Source organism: Salminus brasiliensis, chromosome 22 (genome assembly GCF_030463535.1).
Source record: "Salminus brasiliensis chromosome 22, fSalBra1.hap2, whole genome shotgun sequence".
NCBI lineage: Eukaryota > Metazoa > Chordata > Actinopteri > Characiformes > Bryconidae > Salminus > Salminus brasiliensis.
In genome coordinates this window covers 951743-967857 of record NC_132899.1, presented here as the reverse complement: position 1 = coordinate 967857, position 16115 = coordinate 951743, and the positions used below count along the sequence as shown (strand labels likewise).

General features: G+C 44.7%; 1 protein-coding gene across 1 annotated transcript; it reads right to left on the bottom strand.

Annotated features, from left to right (window-relative positions):
* Positions 1-2729: 2729 nt before the first annotated feature.
* On the bottom strand, positions 2730-11491 carry rgrb (retinal G protein coupled receptor b). Its single transcript, XM_072667526.1, has 7 exons — positions 11407-11491; positions 10652-10808; positions 8929-9050; positions 6589-6748; positions 5415-5532; positions 3962-4075; positions 2730-3385 (listed from the first exon to the last, which is right to left on the bottom strand). Exons 1-7 carry the CDS (start codon positions 11480-11482, stop codon positions 3257-3259), a joined length of 876 nt encoding a protein of 291 aa, XP_072523627.1. The 5' UTR covers positions 11483-11491; the 3' UTR covers positions 2730-3256.
* Between the last annotated feature and the right edge of the window lie 4624 nt (positions 11492-16115).

The window sequence follows — 16115 nt, the reverse complement described above, 5'->3', positions numbered from 1 at the left end:
TCTGTTAGCACATGCATATTCAGGATAGCTTGGCTAGTTTGATCTTCAGCATGTTGCATGACTGAAGGTCTGAGTGGACACACAGACCGACTCTGATGCAGAAGGAGTGTAAACTAATGGGAGCCCTCCGCAGTGACGAGGCTCAGTGACAGATAAGATCCACCCAGGCTGCAGATCCTCTGAACGCAGGCCAGCTGGTCCAGTGTGCCAAGGCTGTATTTAAACCCAACCTTCTGAGAAACTTCACCAAGACTACCAGAGCCTCTGTGATGAATCACGGCCAGCGATTCTCCTGGAGGGATTCCTTCTAAAACAGCCATCTTTAAGTGTGTACAGACCGACTCAGGTTGTCTGGATCGTTCCCTCCAAGACAGGGGTTCTCAGTCCCAGTCCTCAGGACAGTGTCACAACATTCAGTGTATGATTGTAATTATATCACAGTTTTATCATTTATATATCACCACTGTCACTCAGAGCCCTGGTGTATCCATTATGGCAATTTTTCTCTTTTCTTCATGAGGAGAATCTGTTGTTATTAATGCTGTATCAGAAGTTCAGGAAGAACGGACCAATAGAAACGCTCCAAACTGACCCAGAATAAAATCTTTTACACTGACTTCCATTGAAAGTTCAGAAGGTTTTTCCTTCTCCAGTCAAACTGCACATTTTGGAGATACAAGGTTTTGCATTTGCATTGATACAGTATAAATGACTGACATTTTAAGAAAACATTAGAAAGAAAGAACAACAGCTCTCCTCTGTTCTCAAGCTGCATGTAATCACTGAAGAAGGGTCACACAGCTCCCAGTTCTCCACCTCAGAGCTGTGTAAGAAGCGTAAGCAGTGTTAACGGCTTCTAGTCGTGTCCTAATCAGTGACTAATCAGACCCGAACACACTGACCAGAGTTCACACTCCACCCAGTTTGACCATGTTCAGCTGAGAAACTCCGCCCATCACATGTCATTTTTAACAAAGCGACCAATAAAACGAGAGCTAATCTGAAGTGCAGGACTGAGCGGTGGGACAGATTTAATCATGATTGTGATTAAAAATGCTAATTAATTCATTCAGCATCCAATCAGCCTGTTTCAGCGCCGGGTCTTGGTGAGTGGTTTAGTGTAGTAAGAGGATGCTGTGTCTCTTTGCTAGCTGTGGAGTTCAGGGCGCTCGCTAATGTCGCTCATGTTGCTAATGTCTACATGGGCTGAGTGGGAGGAGCTAAACCTGCTGGATTGATTGTTTCTCCTCCAGAATGAAGGTCAGTAGTTCTGGTCTTTAGTCGGTCCAGTCAGAGATGTGATGTGGGGCCAGCATGAAGAGATGCTCGGCTCCTCTGCTTTTCACACGGATCTTTTGTGGCACTTTCATAAGATTAAATGATATTAGTGTTAACAATAAAACCAAAAATATAATAATAAAAGAAACAATGAAAAATGAAAACACTTTAGTAAATACCATAAAATAAACGTAAGCCTGAGCAGCTTATTCACCTCACCTGACAGTGCTTTTAATGTTATGGCTGACTGGTATACAGTAAACAAACCCTGGGGTCTATCCTAAAGACCTGCATCACATAGGCATCATTCTTTCTGAGTGGGACACATGGTCAGTGGTCAGGCGTGGCTTTTTCTTGTACATGATAGAAATTATCCCGCTGGGTGGGTGGAGTCGGGGGGGGCCTCAGACAGTGAACTGTATTTTAGTGCATAAGCAGGTTAAGCTGCTTTACCCCCCACCTGTTCCCACCAGTCTCTCCATTGGTCAGTACGAAGGGATCCAGTTGCTGAATTACACTAGGTGGTTGCTAGGCAGTTGCTATGGTATCCCAGGTGGTTGTTTAGATATTTCTCCCAGTTCGGTACTGATAATTAACACAACCCTCTGTAGCTTTCCCCAATGCTCCAGCACTCCACACCAATCAGAGTCCTTGTGTAAGAGCTCTGGAGCCGAGCATTGGATCAGTGCTGTAAGTGTTCCAGTCAATATCAGAACACTGGATGTGGACCTCCAGCTCTGGTAGTACAGTGGTTCAGTCCTCTTTAAGAGGCACTTCAGGTCGATTTCTTGGTAAAAACCAAACCCAGCACTTCCCACAGCCTCAGGGTCAGCCTGATAATCCAAGCAGTTCTGAGCGGTTTATTACGTCTGAGTCAAGAGTTCAGTTTCTCAGTTAATCAGTAAGTATTTATTGACCTTACGGCACAGAGCTGTACAAAACACACGCTACTGCTCTGTTCTTACTGTTCTTCATATCTGAGCGTCCACAGAAGCTCCTCCAGCTCAGCTGAGCAGACACACGTCTCACTGTTCCTCTGTTTCCAGACCAGATGTTCTCAGCTGTGATTTGGACCACAGGTATTTATTTTGCTGCCATATCAAAACCCTGTAACTGCTACACTATGTGGACAAAAGTATTGGGACACCTCAATTTTGTTCTGCTTTTTCTTCTGAAATAAAGGGTATTAAAAGAGTTTCTCCTGCTTTTGTTTGAGTAACTGGGAGGAAGACTTTGGGATTTGAAGAAGGATTTGATTGCGTTTGGTGAAGAGCGTGATGATCATCACCCCATCTCATCATCCCCAACTCATCCCAAAAGTACTGGATGGAGCTCCTCCACCATCATTCCAGAGAACACAGTTCCTCCACTGCTCCACAGCTCCTCAATGCTGGGGGGCTTTATACCCCTCTAGTAGCCCACGCCTGGCATTAGGCAGCATGGAGCCAATAGGGTCATGATGTTGATCTGCTCCAGAGAGTCCTATTCTATTGGCAGTACTTCTTCTCTACAGGGACTAGACAAGCTGTGTGTGTGCATTTGCACATCTGTGTCAGCAATGGGTGCAGCTTAAAGTAGCAGAATTCATAGATTAGAAGGCGTGTCCACAAACTTTTGGACATAAAGTGTATCTGTATTATTATTTATTATTTTCTAATTGATAACCCGGACCATTTCACACTGTGTGAACATTTCTTATCAAACTGGTCCAGCATTGTGAAGACCCTCTTCTCTGATTAAGTTACAGTACAGGTGATGAAGGTCTGCTTTTGAGGTATGAGGAGCTGATAGAAACAGTGGAGTTATACAGACGACAATTTGATGGAATGAACACAGGCCAACTTTGGGTCTAAACACAGAAATCAACAACAAATCTGACTGGATCGGTTCTGCCACCTAAACATATAACCGTGGACCTTCCAGTGTGAAACTCTCCGACTGATTAAGGTTAAAATGAATTATTTACAGTAGACTTTATTTATTTCCTCTTATCCGTCTGCGTCTGCCCGGTGAGGAACTGCCAGATGCCTCCTCGGTAAAACTCATTACCATATGCGTACAGTAAAGCGTGGAAGATCGGAGACAGTTTTGCAAGAACTGGGAGAACCTACAAAACAGAAGACCAAAGACAAAGACACTAAATATCAGAATAAACACTAATAATAACACTCCTACAGAAAGTGGTGGAGGTTCTCCATCACTGTGTTCATCATTAGAACATCTCCAAAGTTCTCCTCATGGAGTCTAGTATTATTTAGCGTTCTCCTCAGACCAACACCTGGTTTGGTGGTAAATCAGGGCTTAATGATGGTAAATCAGGTGAGCTGCTGCTGCTGCTGCTGCTGCTGATGGAGGTGAACACATCCTCCACGCTGTGCTGGCTGGACTGGGGGGCGTCCAGGAGAACCCTGGAGGAACCGAGCTCTGTTCTTCAGACTAGCTCACCCACAAGATCTCACTACTTTCTTTCTTCAGAATGAGAAGCTCTTGTTTCTCCTTTTTACTGGATTCATGTTCAGCTGCTTTATCTGATCTGATGAGATCTGGAGCTTCTACATTATCTACAAATATATACTGTATATAAACAAGACTTTAAAGTGGAGTTTTAATATGTGTGTGTGTGTGTGTGTGTGTGTGTGTGTGTGTGTAGTAAGTGAACCACTGGGTTTAGAGATTGCCCTACCATTCGGATCTTTGGTGATACGAGCTTGGTGTTCTCGAAGCAGGCGTATATGCACATAACCACGTACGGCCCCCATAAACACAGCAGGGTCTTCACAGGCAGGCCGGTGTTGAACTGCAACACACAAACAACAGCTATTGTAAAGCAGCGAAAAGCAGCCGCTGATCTCGGCAAAGCTCCAACAATAACACCCGTAAACCCCACATCAAGATTACTGAGCGTTTAGCAACCGCAGGTGAAGTGTGTGCTGCTCTGAAACCTCAGTAATCTGCAGGGTTACTGAAACGATCCATTCAGCACCAGAGTCACGAGAGAGCGGCTTTCACAGCTTACCTAAATACCCAAACAGGAGAACTCCAGATCCAGCCGCTCGCCGTGCAGCTAACTGATACACATGGATCAAATCCTCTACCCAAAAGTACCTAGACACTTATACACTACATGTCCAAATGTTTGTGGACACTCCTTCTAATGAATGCGTTCAGATACTTTAAGCTGCACCCATTGCTGACACAGATGTGCAAATGCACACACAGCTTATCTGGAACCTATCAGCTTCATACTGCCTAATGCCAGGCGTGGGCTAGAGGGGTATAAAGCCCCCCAGCATTGAGCTGTGGAGCAGTGGAGGAACTGTGTTCTCTGGGATGATGGTCCAGCAGAATGAGGCGCTGTCACTTGAACCAGAGGATCGCTGGTTTGAATCTCAGTCATGCTGCTAGTCATAGGCAGCCGGGCCCTGAGAGCAGCGTTCCAGCCCGGAGTGGGAAGGACGGAGACGCCGTTCTCCCTGTTCCAGTCCAGCTGCTGATTTAAGGTGGCGCTAATGTAGGATGATGGTCATATCAGAGACATTTTTTATTTCTATTATTCAGAATTTGTGTAAAATGGAGAAATATAGAATTAAACTAAGCTTAAAAAAACAAAAACAGTAAACAAGAACTGAAACAAACAGGAAAACAATCCTTCTGGGAACATTCCATATTGTTTTAAGAATACTGATCAAAGTTTTTCTTTTAAAAAAAGTAAAAAAAAATAATAGAAATTTCTTTAGAAGATTTTGAAATAATTTATCCTTTAATTTGATACATATATTTTGTAATCTGAAGTATCTCAATTAATTGATGGATAAAAATCAAATCTTTTTACCTTAAGTATGAATTTAAGAAAGAAATACATCTTAAACGATCCTATTTTAAAGACATTTTATGAATCTGGCCCCGGGTTATTACGGAGAAGAGGAGACAGAGCTGCAGAGCCTCTACATCTGGCCCCTGCTGTTTGGTACACAGCTGTTACACAACATCAACCACCTAGCCTAGAAACTAATGACTGACAGTATGTTGCTAAGCAACAGCCAGACGCAGCCCTCAGGTCTTAGTTATGAATAAATGTTGAAATATTGAAAGTTTGAAGGTTTGGCTGCATTTGAAACAGAAATCGAGAGGTTCACCTTGAAGTTGTGGGTCTTCTTGAAGTAGGCGTAGATGGAGTTATAGGAGGAGTACATGATGAACAGAGGGAAGATCAGGTACAGGAGGGCGATGGAGAGCATGTATGTGATGTAATCCCTGCAGGAAAGAGAGCTCTGCTGTTAAAACGCCACAAACATCTGCAGCTCCTGCACGTCGTGCTTCTCTCACATGCAGTGATTCCAGAGTTTCAGAGGCAGTCTCCTTTGGATTTCAGGACGTTTTGGGTATTTATTAAAAAACAGCTTTTTTCCCCACTTCTATAGATGTGATCAGCCAGTCAGCCTGATCTATTCATGACAATCTGTTGTTCTCAGTAATTATAGCCTCAAGTTTTAGTTATCATATCATCACTAATAATAATAATAATAATAATAATAATAATATATTATTATTTACTATATTTAGTTCCATAATTTACAGTTATAGATCCTCAAGAGCTGCTACAGAAGAAGCAATTTTGGTTCCATAAAGAACCATGTGTGAGACTGAGGGTGAGGTGAAGGTTCTAAGGTTTTAAGGTTCTCTAGGTCTCTTTTACAAACATTGTTTCTTATGAAAACATAAAGTGGTTCTTCTAGGGTAAATGCTCAAGTGCTTAGAACCCTCTGCAGCACCTTTATTAAGAATGAACAGTAGCCATGAGGTTTTGCACTGAATCTACGAGGATTATCACCACCATACTAACCACTAACCGCTCCGGGCGAGGGTGCTGACTGTGCATGGTCGGGTTAAAGGTGGGCGCCAAATCCCATCTGTGTTCAACAGTAACGGTAAAGGCCGCTGACGTTGTTGTGGTAACTGCATCTTCTCACACTCTCCTGAAACCATGTGGAGATGACCTCTAATAGACCTGATTTCTGTGCTTTCTGACTGTGTGACTCACTGATAATAATAATGATGATGATATTATTATTATTAATTACATTATTAATAACTATCACTATTATTATTATTATTATTATTATTATTATTATTACATATCAGTGATTTATAGGCTGTAAAACCCCAATTTATTTAACCTACATCCAAAACTGTTGCTCTGTAAATCCTGCTGGAAGATGCTGGTTCTACAGAACAGTAACTCTGGAGGAGCAGAGCTACTCACGCTACTCTGCACTGTAGGAGATCTTCAACAGTACTGGGAAAGGTTACCTGTCTCCTCTGGTGTAGTCGAGAGTGCAGCCTACTTTCATTGGCTCAAAGTCGAACACCCCCCAGCCAAAAGAAGGCAAAGGCAGAGCAGACCAGAAGATAGCCAGAGCCCACAGGATGATGCTAATAGTAAGAGAAGTGCTCCAAAACATCTTCTGCTCTGCAAATACAACAGATCACACAACTTACACTATATGGACAGAAGTAATGGGACACATACACATCACACCAACATGAGTTTTAATGAGATCCCAGTCTAACCATATAGGCATTAATCTGGGACTGGTCCCCCTTTGCAGCTCTACCAGCAGCAGCAGCAGGTCTGGAGCTCTGCAGTTATTGAGTCATTTGGAGGCTTTTCTGCACTCTGCTCTGAGCTCAGCACTCGTTAAAGGTTTATTCTACAGTAGGACGGGCTCCTACACACAACTTCCCTCACTGCACACCCATATTACACCCAAAAGTGAGGTGAGGAGCATTTTGATTCCACTGATCCTGTCTGAGATGTTTCTACAACTTAACTGGACTCCCCCCGTGGTAAATTCAGTTGATTGGACATGACTGGGGATTGTCAACACCTGTCTATATCCCACAAGGTCCCACAGATGATTGTAGATGATGCAGTGTGCTTCAAATCCAGCCCTGAAGGGCCAGGGTCCAACACAGTTTGGAGATTTCTCCACTTGGACACAATGGGATCAAATTGTCTGCTAATTACCAGGTGTGGTCAGCGTGTTAGAGCAGGGAAACCACCAAACTGTGTTGGACACTGGCCCTTCAGACCTGGATTTGAAGAACCCTGTGATAGTGCATTTACATTTACATTTACATTTATGGCATTTAGCAGACGCTCTTATCCAGAGCGACTTACAAGGGAACTCGTATGGGCCAATGTAGTGTTAGGAGTCTTGCCCAGGGACTCTTATTGGTGTAGCGCAGCATAGTCACCCAGACCGGGAATCGAACCCTGGTCTCCCACATGGTGTTGTTGTAACGCAATGGTAGGTGGTGGTGTTATCTGTTGCGCCACACCAACCACTATGCATGTCAGAGTAAACTGCAAGCCATGGGGTCAAAGGAATTATCTGCAAACCTGTGAAACAGGACTGTGAAGCTATAGATCTGCAGAAGGGTCCAGAAGAAATCTACATCTTTACCCCAAGGAGCGCAGTGGTCTCCATCATTCATAAACTGAAGAACCCCCAAGATTTGTCCTACACCTGGCCCTCCGGCCAAACACTCTGACAGTGCACTAGCGTTTCCTTGTGGAGAATCTTTCAGAGGATCAACCACCCAGGCAGTACTCCACAAATCACACCTTAACAGAAGAGTGGAGGACTCTCCAACCTGAGAAACAAGATCCTCTGGTCTGATGAAACCAAAGTTGAATGGCTGCAGAGCGATCAACCAATCACAAACAGTGTTTTTTAAGGAATCAAACCTCTAGAGGTTAACTTGCCCCAAAGCCTAATTACCATCACTCTGAGTGAAAGCCAATCATTTGCTAGTCGACATTAACAGACAGCCAATCAAAATGCACCTACACACTAAAAAGAGGTTTGTCTGTTCAACCTAATAAAAATACTTTACTTTCAAATGAGTGAATTGAGTGAATCAATATTTAAATAAAGTATTAGTTTGAGTTGGATTCACTCAGTTCAATTACTTGCTAACATTTTTTTTGGTTGAACAGACGAACCCCCTTTACAGTGTGGGTTGGATTTGTTGAGTCTAGCGTGTGTTGAGTGTCCTGGATCTTAAAATTGACTTATCTTGGAATTTGTAACTGTGCTATTTTATTAATTTATCCAAATGTATTCATTTTAAAATCATTTTTTTATTTAAATAAAAGATACATTATTAAATATTATTTGTAATGTTTAACTTCACAGTGGTTATGTTTGTTTGTGTAAGAGATCTTGTAATTACAATGGTGCCAAAATTATTCATAAGGAGCACTGGTCTGATTATTCTAACAGTCAATACTGTGTACCGATTATCGCCCTGCCCCCTCTCTTGTACCATGTGATTTCAGTTGGTAATAATTGTATTGTTAAGCCTCAGTGTAAACATGTTATACTTTACAGTTACATTTCTATTACATTACACTGACACAGATCACTGTGATATTCTAAATTTGCATTATTGTATGTTTTACAAATGTTCAGATTAAGTTTTAGCTAAATATTAATACACACTCTGTTTGTGTGGTTATGAATGAACTCTGATCTTCCCTCTCAAAACTACAGAACATTACAGTTAATGACTGAATGGTGAAGCCGTTGTGTGATGTCTGTTTTCAGGGCTGTAATGAAGTGCAGGTGGAGCTTCAGTACTCACTGGTGCAGTACATGTGATATCTGTCCCAGGCAACAGCACCGAGAAAGCTGATTGCTGCCAGGATGGAGATCATTCCCTGAACGCCGTGGATCTGGCAACCCTCAGGGCCGAAGGGCCAGTATCTACAACACAGAGAGAATGACAGAAACACGACAGACCCTGACAGCACAGTCCAGGGGCTGCACTGAGGAGCAGCGCTGCGTCTGTGCATCATGTGTACTGCTGTGTAATAGTAATAGTGCAGTACAGTCAATATTAGTACAGTACAGTCAGTAATAGTACAGTCAGTAATAGTACAGTCAGTGTTAGTACAGTCAGTGTTAGTAGAGCTGCAGACTGGTGTGAGTGGTGCAGGTCAGAGTCCTCAGGAGAAGAAATACACTGATTTAATGTGGAGGACAGTCTTGGCACGGCGCCAGTTCAGCAGATCAGCAGAATGTCTCTGCAGAAGTGTGTCAGGATGAGAGACGATGTCATGACCCATATTCTCTTTCTGACAATCAAAAACCTGCCTTTTTCATCCCAGACTAAAAATTCCTCATCTGAGAGCTACAGCCCAAGCTGTCCATCAGCCTCCCTGCGCTGACCCATCACTGAGCTGCAGAACCGCATCAGCAAAGACAGGCAGCGTTCTAGCCAACCAAAGACGATCGTAGATCAGATCCGTGATGAAGCTGGGGGGAGGGGGGGATCTGTGTGTGTGTGTGTGTGTGTGTGTGTGTGTGTGTGTGAGAGGCTGGAAATACCTCTCCAACCCTGCAGCTACAGAATGGTAATGCACATTAATACACACACATTTACTCATTTAGCAAAACCAGTAAACATTAATAGCCTGTATGATCAAATCAGCTACAACTCAGGCCTACTGAACCCCCCAGACACTACGGTGCCTAACTACGGTGGAGATATGGTCTCCCTAGCCCCGGTATATATCATAGAAAAGAATTATAAACACATTCATAAATAATATACAGAGATCTAAGGGGCTCTGTGAGTATGACCCTACATTATCTTCTGAACAAACCCATTGAAATGAGAGCGGTTATGAGAAACGTGCCTCTAATGTGATTAAATATCATGAACAAAACCCAGTAACACACCTGACCTCAGCGGACCATGGCCTGAGCCAGGGTCAGATGGATTTGGTCTCAAAACTGTCTTCATGACCTGGATTGCAGCGGAAATTCCCCAAGATTAATTCCCTGTGATTAAACTGTGAGACCTACACATTTACACTCTCACCTCCTTATTCATTACATACTGTAAATTAATCAGCCATAACATTAAAACCACCCGCCTAATAGGTTCCCTTCACGCTGCCATACAGGGGTGCTGTGGTCTCTGGCGGCAAGACAAATGTTAGCAGCAGAGTCTTTAAGTCCTGTAATTTTGGAGGTGGGCGGGGCCTCCATGAGCATCAATAAGCCTAAGGTGTCCATGCCCCCGTCACCGGTTCACTGGTTGTCCTTTCTTGCAGCACTTTTGGTAGGTACTGACCACTGCATACCAGTAGGAACACCCCACAAGATCTGCCTGCTGATGTTCTGGAGATGTTCTGACCCAGTCATTATCTAGAACATCACAGTTTGGTTCTTGTTAAAGTGTCTCAGATTTTTCACTGTCCATTATCAAATTAGTCAACACCACAGTAGGATCTAAGCAGCGTTCTGCTAGTTCAGCATTGTCTGGCAGCAGCCTGCTGGCTGGCGTGGGCGGCTCCTACCTGAGGTAGCTGGCGTAGGCTGAAGCCAGGCCATTGCAGTTGAGGCTGAGGTCAGCGAGGGCCAGGTTAAAGACGAAGAAGTTACTGGGTGTCCTCAGCTCCTTCACTCTCAGGTAGGCCATTATTGAGATGAGGTTCAGGAAAATGCCGAGGACAGCTAAACACAGATATACAGACACAGGGATACAGAGCTGTGGGGTTTAGATGATGCCCTGATGATAACTGACCAGTTCATCCAGAGTTCTGACTTGTCCTAAAGATCTGCAGGACAGAACAGCTTTTAATGGTAGCTGGTTTCAGATGGTTAGTCAAGCTGGTCATTCTGGTAGAGCAGCTAAACTAAACCACCAAATGAAAGCGTGACTTTGCTCGTCATGTTGGTCGACCTTGGCCATGCTGGTCAACTAGTTGTTTATGCTGTTTACAGCTTGGATATGTGACCAAACCAGCATGACCAGACTGGTCAACTGAACCAGCTCCAACCAACTCCTTATGCTGGTCATGTTGGTCAGCCAAACTGGTCAAGCTTGTCATGCTGGTCAACTAGCTGAACTAAACCATCTAAGAAATAAGACATAACTGTACTGGGGCTCAACCAGTTTGTTTATGCTGGTCAAAGTGTCCATACTGGTAAACCAGCTAAACCACCAGACTAAACATACTCAAAGGTGGTGTCCCAGTTTACCCAGTTTGTTTTTCTAAAGAGGAGGAACATCTGTGCTGCAGATCACACCACACCATCCTCATCCACTCACCTCCAACTAGAAGAACAGAACCAAAGGCAAACATGTCAAAGTCGTCGAAGCCCTCCGGTAACGTGTACGAGGCCATGCTTCTTCGCAGAACCAGTCGCAGCAGCAGTGATAATCCAGACCCTTGGTTCCGTTCCTCTCAGTCTGAAACACAACCCTCTTTTATAGGCTTTTTCACGTGACGGGGTCATGCAGGGTCTTACTGAGGAACAATCTCAGCCCAATCCCTGCAGGAATGTTCTAATACGGTCTTCTACACGGCCTTGAGACCCCACAGCACTCAGGTCCTGGTTCTGTCCTAAACAAAGTCCTGAGGGTTCAAATCTGAGCCCTCTATGTTCATTAGTGCCCACTATGCGCAAAAGCTGTGCAGCATCTCAAAAAGGGGCCTCTCAGTGTGTGTGTGTGTGTGTGTGTGTGTGTGTGCGCATGTGTGTATGTGTGCGTGTGCACGCGCTGAAATTTGAAACCTTGACCTCATCTAACTTGAACTGGTCCGAAGTCCAGTGCTGTGCGGCTCAGGCTGGTTGTGTGTTTACTGTGGTTTTGTCACTGGTCTAAACCCTGATCCTGGAGATCACCCTGCTCTGCACTGAGCAGTGGCAAGCAAGGGTCTGTGCAGCCCTGGGTAAACTGCATGTGGTGTTAATGTTCTCTCAGGAATATTAATTAACATCCAAATAAACAATTCAGGCACAATTTCCATTAATTACAAATGTAATTGTAACAAACTGTAATATTCTTTTATATTAATATCCATATCATGAATAGTAGTAGGTGTGAATTATAGTGAGCAGGAGTGTGTGTAGAATCTCTATACTATACAACCAGGGGTGCACAAACTTTTTCATAAGAGCATTTGCCGTGTTGGTGTTTGGCTTAACAGAAGAGACTAAAAAATATCTGAGCAGGCCGGAGTGCTACAGCTCAGTCTTTTTAATATATATTTAATATATTTATTTAATTAATCAAATGATCATTTTAACATAAACGAGAAAACTAGAAAAGTGCAGGCTGGTTGTGAAACCTGTGTAATTGTTTCTCACTTCCAGGCAGTTGCTAGGATCTTGCTTTGTGGTTGCTTGGGTATTCCAGGTGATATCTATGATCTTGCTTACTGATTGCTATGCAATTGATATAATGTTGGTAGGTGGTCACTATGATGTTGCTAGGTGGTTGCTATGGTATTCTGGATAGTTAATATGGTGTTGCCAAGTAGTTGCTATGTTGTTGCTAAGTGGTTTCTAGGTGTTTTATGGTGTTAAAAAAAATAATAATATAAATCCAATATAATATCGGATTATTGATCAGATTATAATCACATTATGATCAGATTATTGATCAGTATAACAATGGTTGTTTAGTTCTCTCAGGTCCATTTCTGTACTTGATGGCAGTGGAAGACGAGCGTCCAGATTTTTTTCTGTCCTGCACCGAAGTGGTGGACCGAACTTCCCCTGGGTGTCCGAACAGCAGAGTCGAACGCTTGCTGTCCTCAAACCCAGACTGAAGACCCTCCTCTTCTGAAAGTACTGGGTCTCCAGACTGATTCTGTGTTTAGTAGAGTCTAAGATTAGAGGATCTTCTGGATTCTAGTCTGTATAAACTCTATGAAGCTCTTCTGTACGTTGCTCTGGAGAAGAACGTCTGATAAAGGCCTTTAATGTAAATGTTTCTAGAGGCCAAATTAAGTTACATCAAATAGAACAGAAACTGCAGCAGAAACAGACATTCGTATATTAGATGAAAGGAAATGGGCAGTAGTGGGTATGTATGTATGTGTTAATGGTCGGTTTCTAATCAGTTGGAGATGTGTATTTTAATATATCCTCATTAATAAATAAATAAATAAATAAAATTGTCTCCAGAACAGCAGCTCTACAGGAGACGGGAAATGGAAGTCAATGTAAAAGATTTTTATTCAGTGTCACTTTGGAGCATTTCTATTGGTCGTGAGAGATGGAGAGACTAGAAACAATGCACTACATACATCCACCATATAATCTACTGTAAGCATTCCTCCGCTCTGTATTTTACTGAGTCACGTGCAGAAACCAACACTGCCTTGAAGCTGGAAGCAGATTTTCCTGAAATGAACTGGAACTCAAGCTCACGCTGTTCAGGAGAGTTTCTCAACAGGCCAATCCTTTAATCTGGCCTAGCCCAGCACCATGGAGTTACCAGCAGCTCTCATACGTCCAGAACACCTCCTACTCTTAACCAGCCTCAGGGAGCATACGCTGTATGAATGACCCACTCCACCCAGCGGAGAGCCGTGTGTCTGAAAGAGAGGTTTCTCCTGCAGTAGATGTTCATCAGAAGAACATGGATATGGAACCAAAAGTGGTTCTCCTTTCACACCTTCCCATTTATACGTGTTACGGTGTGGTGTGGGTTTGGACTCAAGTGCAGTTAAAGTTTGTTTTATTATGAGTAAATAAAACTACTCCTCTTGTGGTGTGTGCTTGGTGACTGTTGGGCTTGGACTCCCAACCCTGGTAATGGGAGCCCACTGTGCCACCACAGCTGTGAGGGGTGGCAGTATAAACACTGATCATAAGCAACACAGAAAACGGCGGGAAAACAAACAAAGAAAAAAACAGGAGTGATGTTAACTCAAACTAAAGACAACTCAAATGCTTTTCTCTCTCACTTACTGTTCACAACTTCTCTTTTCTGTTCGCGAATTGAACCCACTGTTACCGTTCGCCCCTCTACAAAGGTGCGACGGGGAAGTGTGTTTGGCTGGGTGTATTTATACCGTGCCACACAGGTGGGTCTGGTCAGCGTTGATTACCGCTGGGAATTCTGGGGCTTGGAGTTCTTTGCTCCAGCCCCACCAGCTTTCCTACTTTGCTGGCCGGGCCCCCTGCTGGCGGCAGGCGGTACATGCTGCCTGCTCACAGTACCCCCCCCCCAGGGACGGCACCCAACGACCCCAAACCAGCCGCACGATCACGCCTGAAATCCCTGATCAAGGCAGGATCCAGGATTTTGCGAGCCGGAACCCAGGAATGCTCCTCATGAATTGGAGTCCCTGATTAGACACTAGGTCGCAAGGCATTCCGTGCACCCTCACTAGGTGCTGCAACAGCAATTCTGCTGTCTCTTGGGCCGAGGGAAGTTTGGGCAATGCCACAAACTTGCATGCCTTGGAGAAACGGTCCACGACCACCATTATAACCGTGTTGCCTTTGGATGGTGGAAGACCGGTCACAAAGTCCAGGGACACATGGGATCACGAGCCGGAGTAGGCAATGAATGTAAAAGGCCAGGTGGTCAGGACCGGAGTGTCTTGTTTTTGGTACACACTTCACAAGAGGCAACATAGGCACATGTGTCCTTGTCCATTCCTGGCCACCAGAAGCGTCTCCGGAGGAACTCCAATGTCTGGACCGCACCTGGGTGGCCAGAAAATGGGGAGGAATGCCTGCTGTAAGTAAGCCAAATTTTTGTGGTCTGTCCAAATAATAAATGGGTGTTTGGCCCCCTCAATCCAGTGCCCCTATTCCTCCTGAGCCAACTTCACTGCAAGGAGCTCCCTGTCCCCAATGGGATAGTTGCATTCCGCTGGGGTCAGCCTGTGGGAGTAGAACGCACAGGGATGGAGCTTTTTACCTGGCCCCTGGCACCTACACCCACATCAGAGGCATCTACCTCAACAACAAATGGCTCATTGGGGTCCGGTAGCTGTAAGACCGGGGGTGAGGTCAACCTCACTTTAATCTCTTCAAAGGCCCTTTAAGCCTCCATGGACCAACGAAAGGGGCCTGGGGTCTTTTGAGTCAGGGCAGTGAGGGGAGCCACCACTGTACTGAAGTTCCGCACAAAACAGCGAAAGAAGTTAGGGTGCCTTTGGAGATTATGAACCCCAGGAATGACACAGTCTCTGTGTGGAACACAGACTTCTCCAACTTGATGAAGAGACGGTTCTCCAAGAGCAGTTGGAGGACTCGCCTGACATGTCCCACGTGTTCCTCCAGGGACTGGCTGTATATTAATATGTCACTGAGGTAGACATATATGAAGTGGTCCAACGCCTCCCGTAACACATCGTTGATAAGACGCTGGAAAACCGCTGGGGTATTCATAAGGCAGAAAGGCAGGACGCGATACTCATAATGCCCTGTGGGAGTGATGAAAGCGGTTTTCCACTCATTCCCCTGTCGTATGCGGACCAGGTTGTAGGCACTGCGTAGGTCCAGTTTGGTAAAGACTGATGCCTGCTGCAGTGCCTCAAAAGCAGTCGACATGAGGGGGAGGGGATAGCGGTCCTTTACAGTGATCGCGTTTAGGCCTCAATAATCTATGCATGGGCGTAGTCCGCCATCTTTCTTCCCCACAAAGAAGAAACCAGCCTCAGCCAGGGATAAGGATGGACGTATGAAACCGGACTCCAATGCCTCCTTAATGTAGGAGTTTATGGCAGCACGTTCCGGAGGAGAAATTGCAAACAGGCGCACCCTCAGGGGAGTGGTCCCCGGAAGGAGATCTATGGCACAGTTGTAAGGCCTGTGAGGGGGGCAGGATTTGCGATTCCTCCTTACGAAACACAGCGCAGAGATCCCAGTACACCTCAGCAACCCTGTCCAGATGAGGAATGACTGACTCTGGCTTAGGGTCTCTCTGAGGGGGTCCTTCCTTGTGACCCAGACAGGCTCCCTGACAATGTGGCTCTCAAGCGTAGACTGAGCGGGTTGTCCAATCTATTC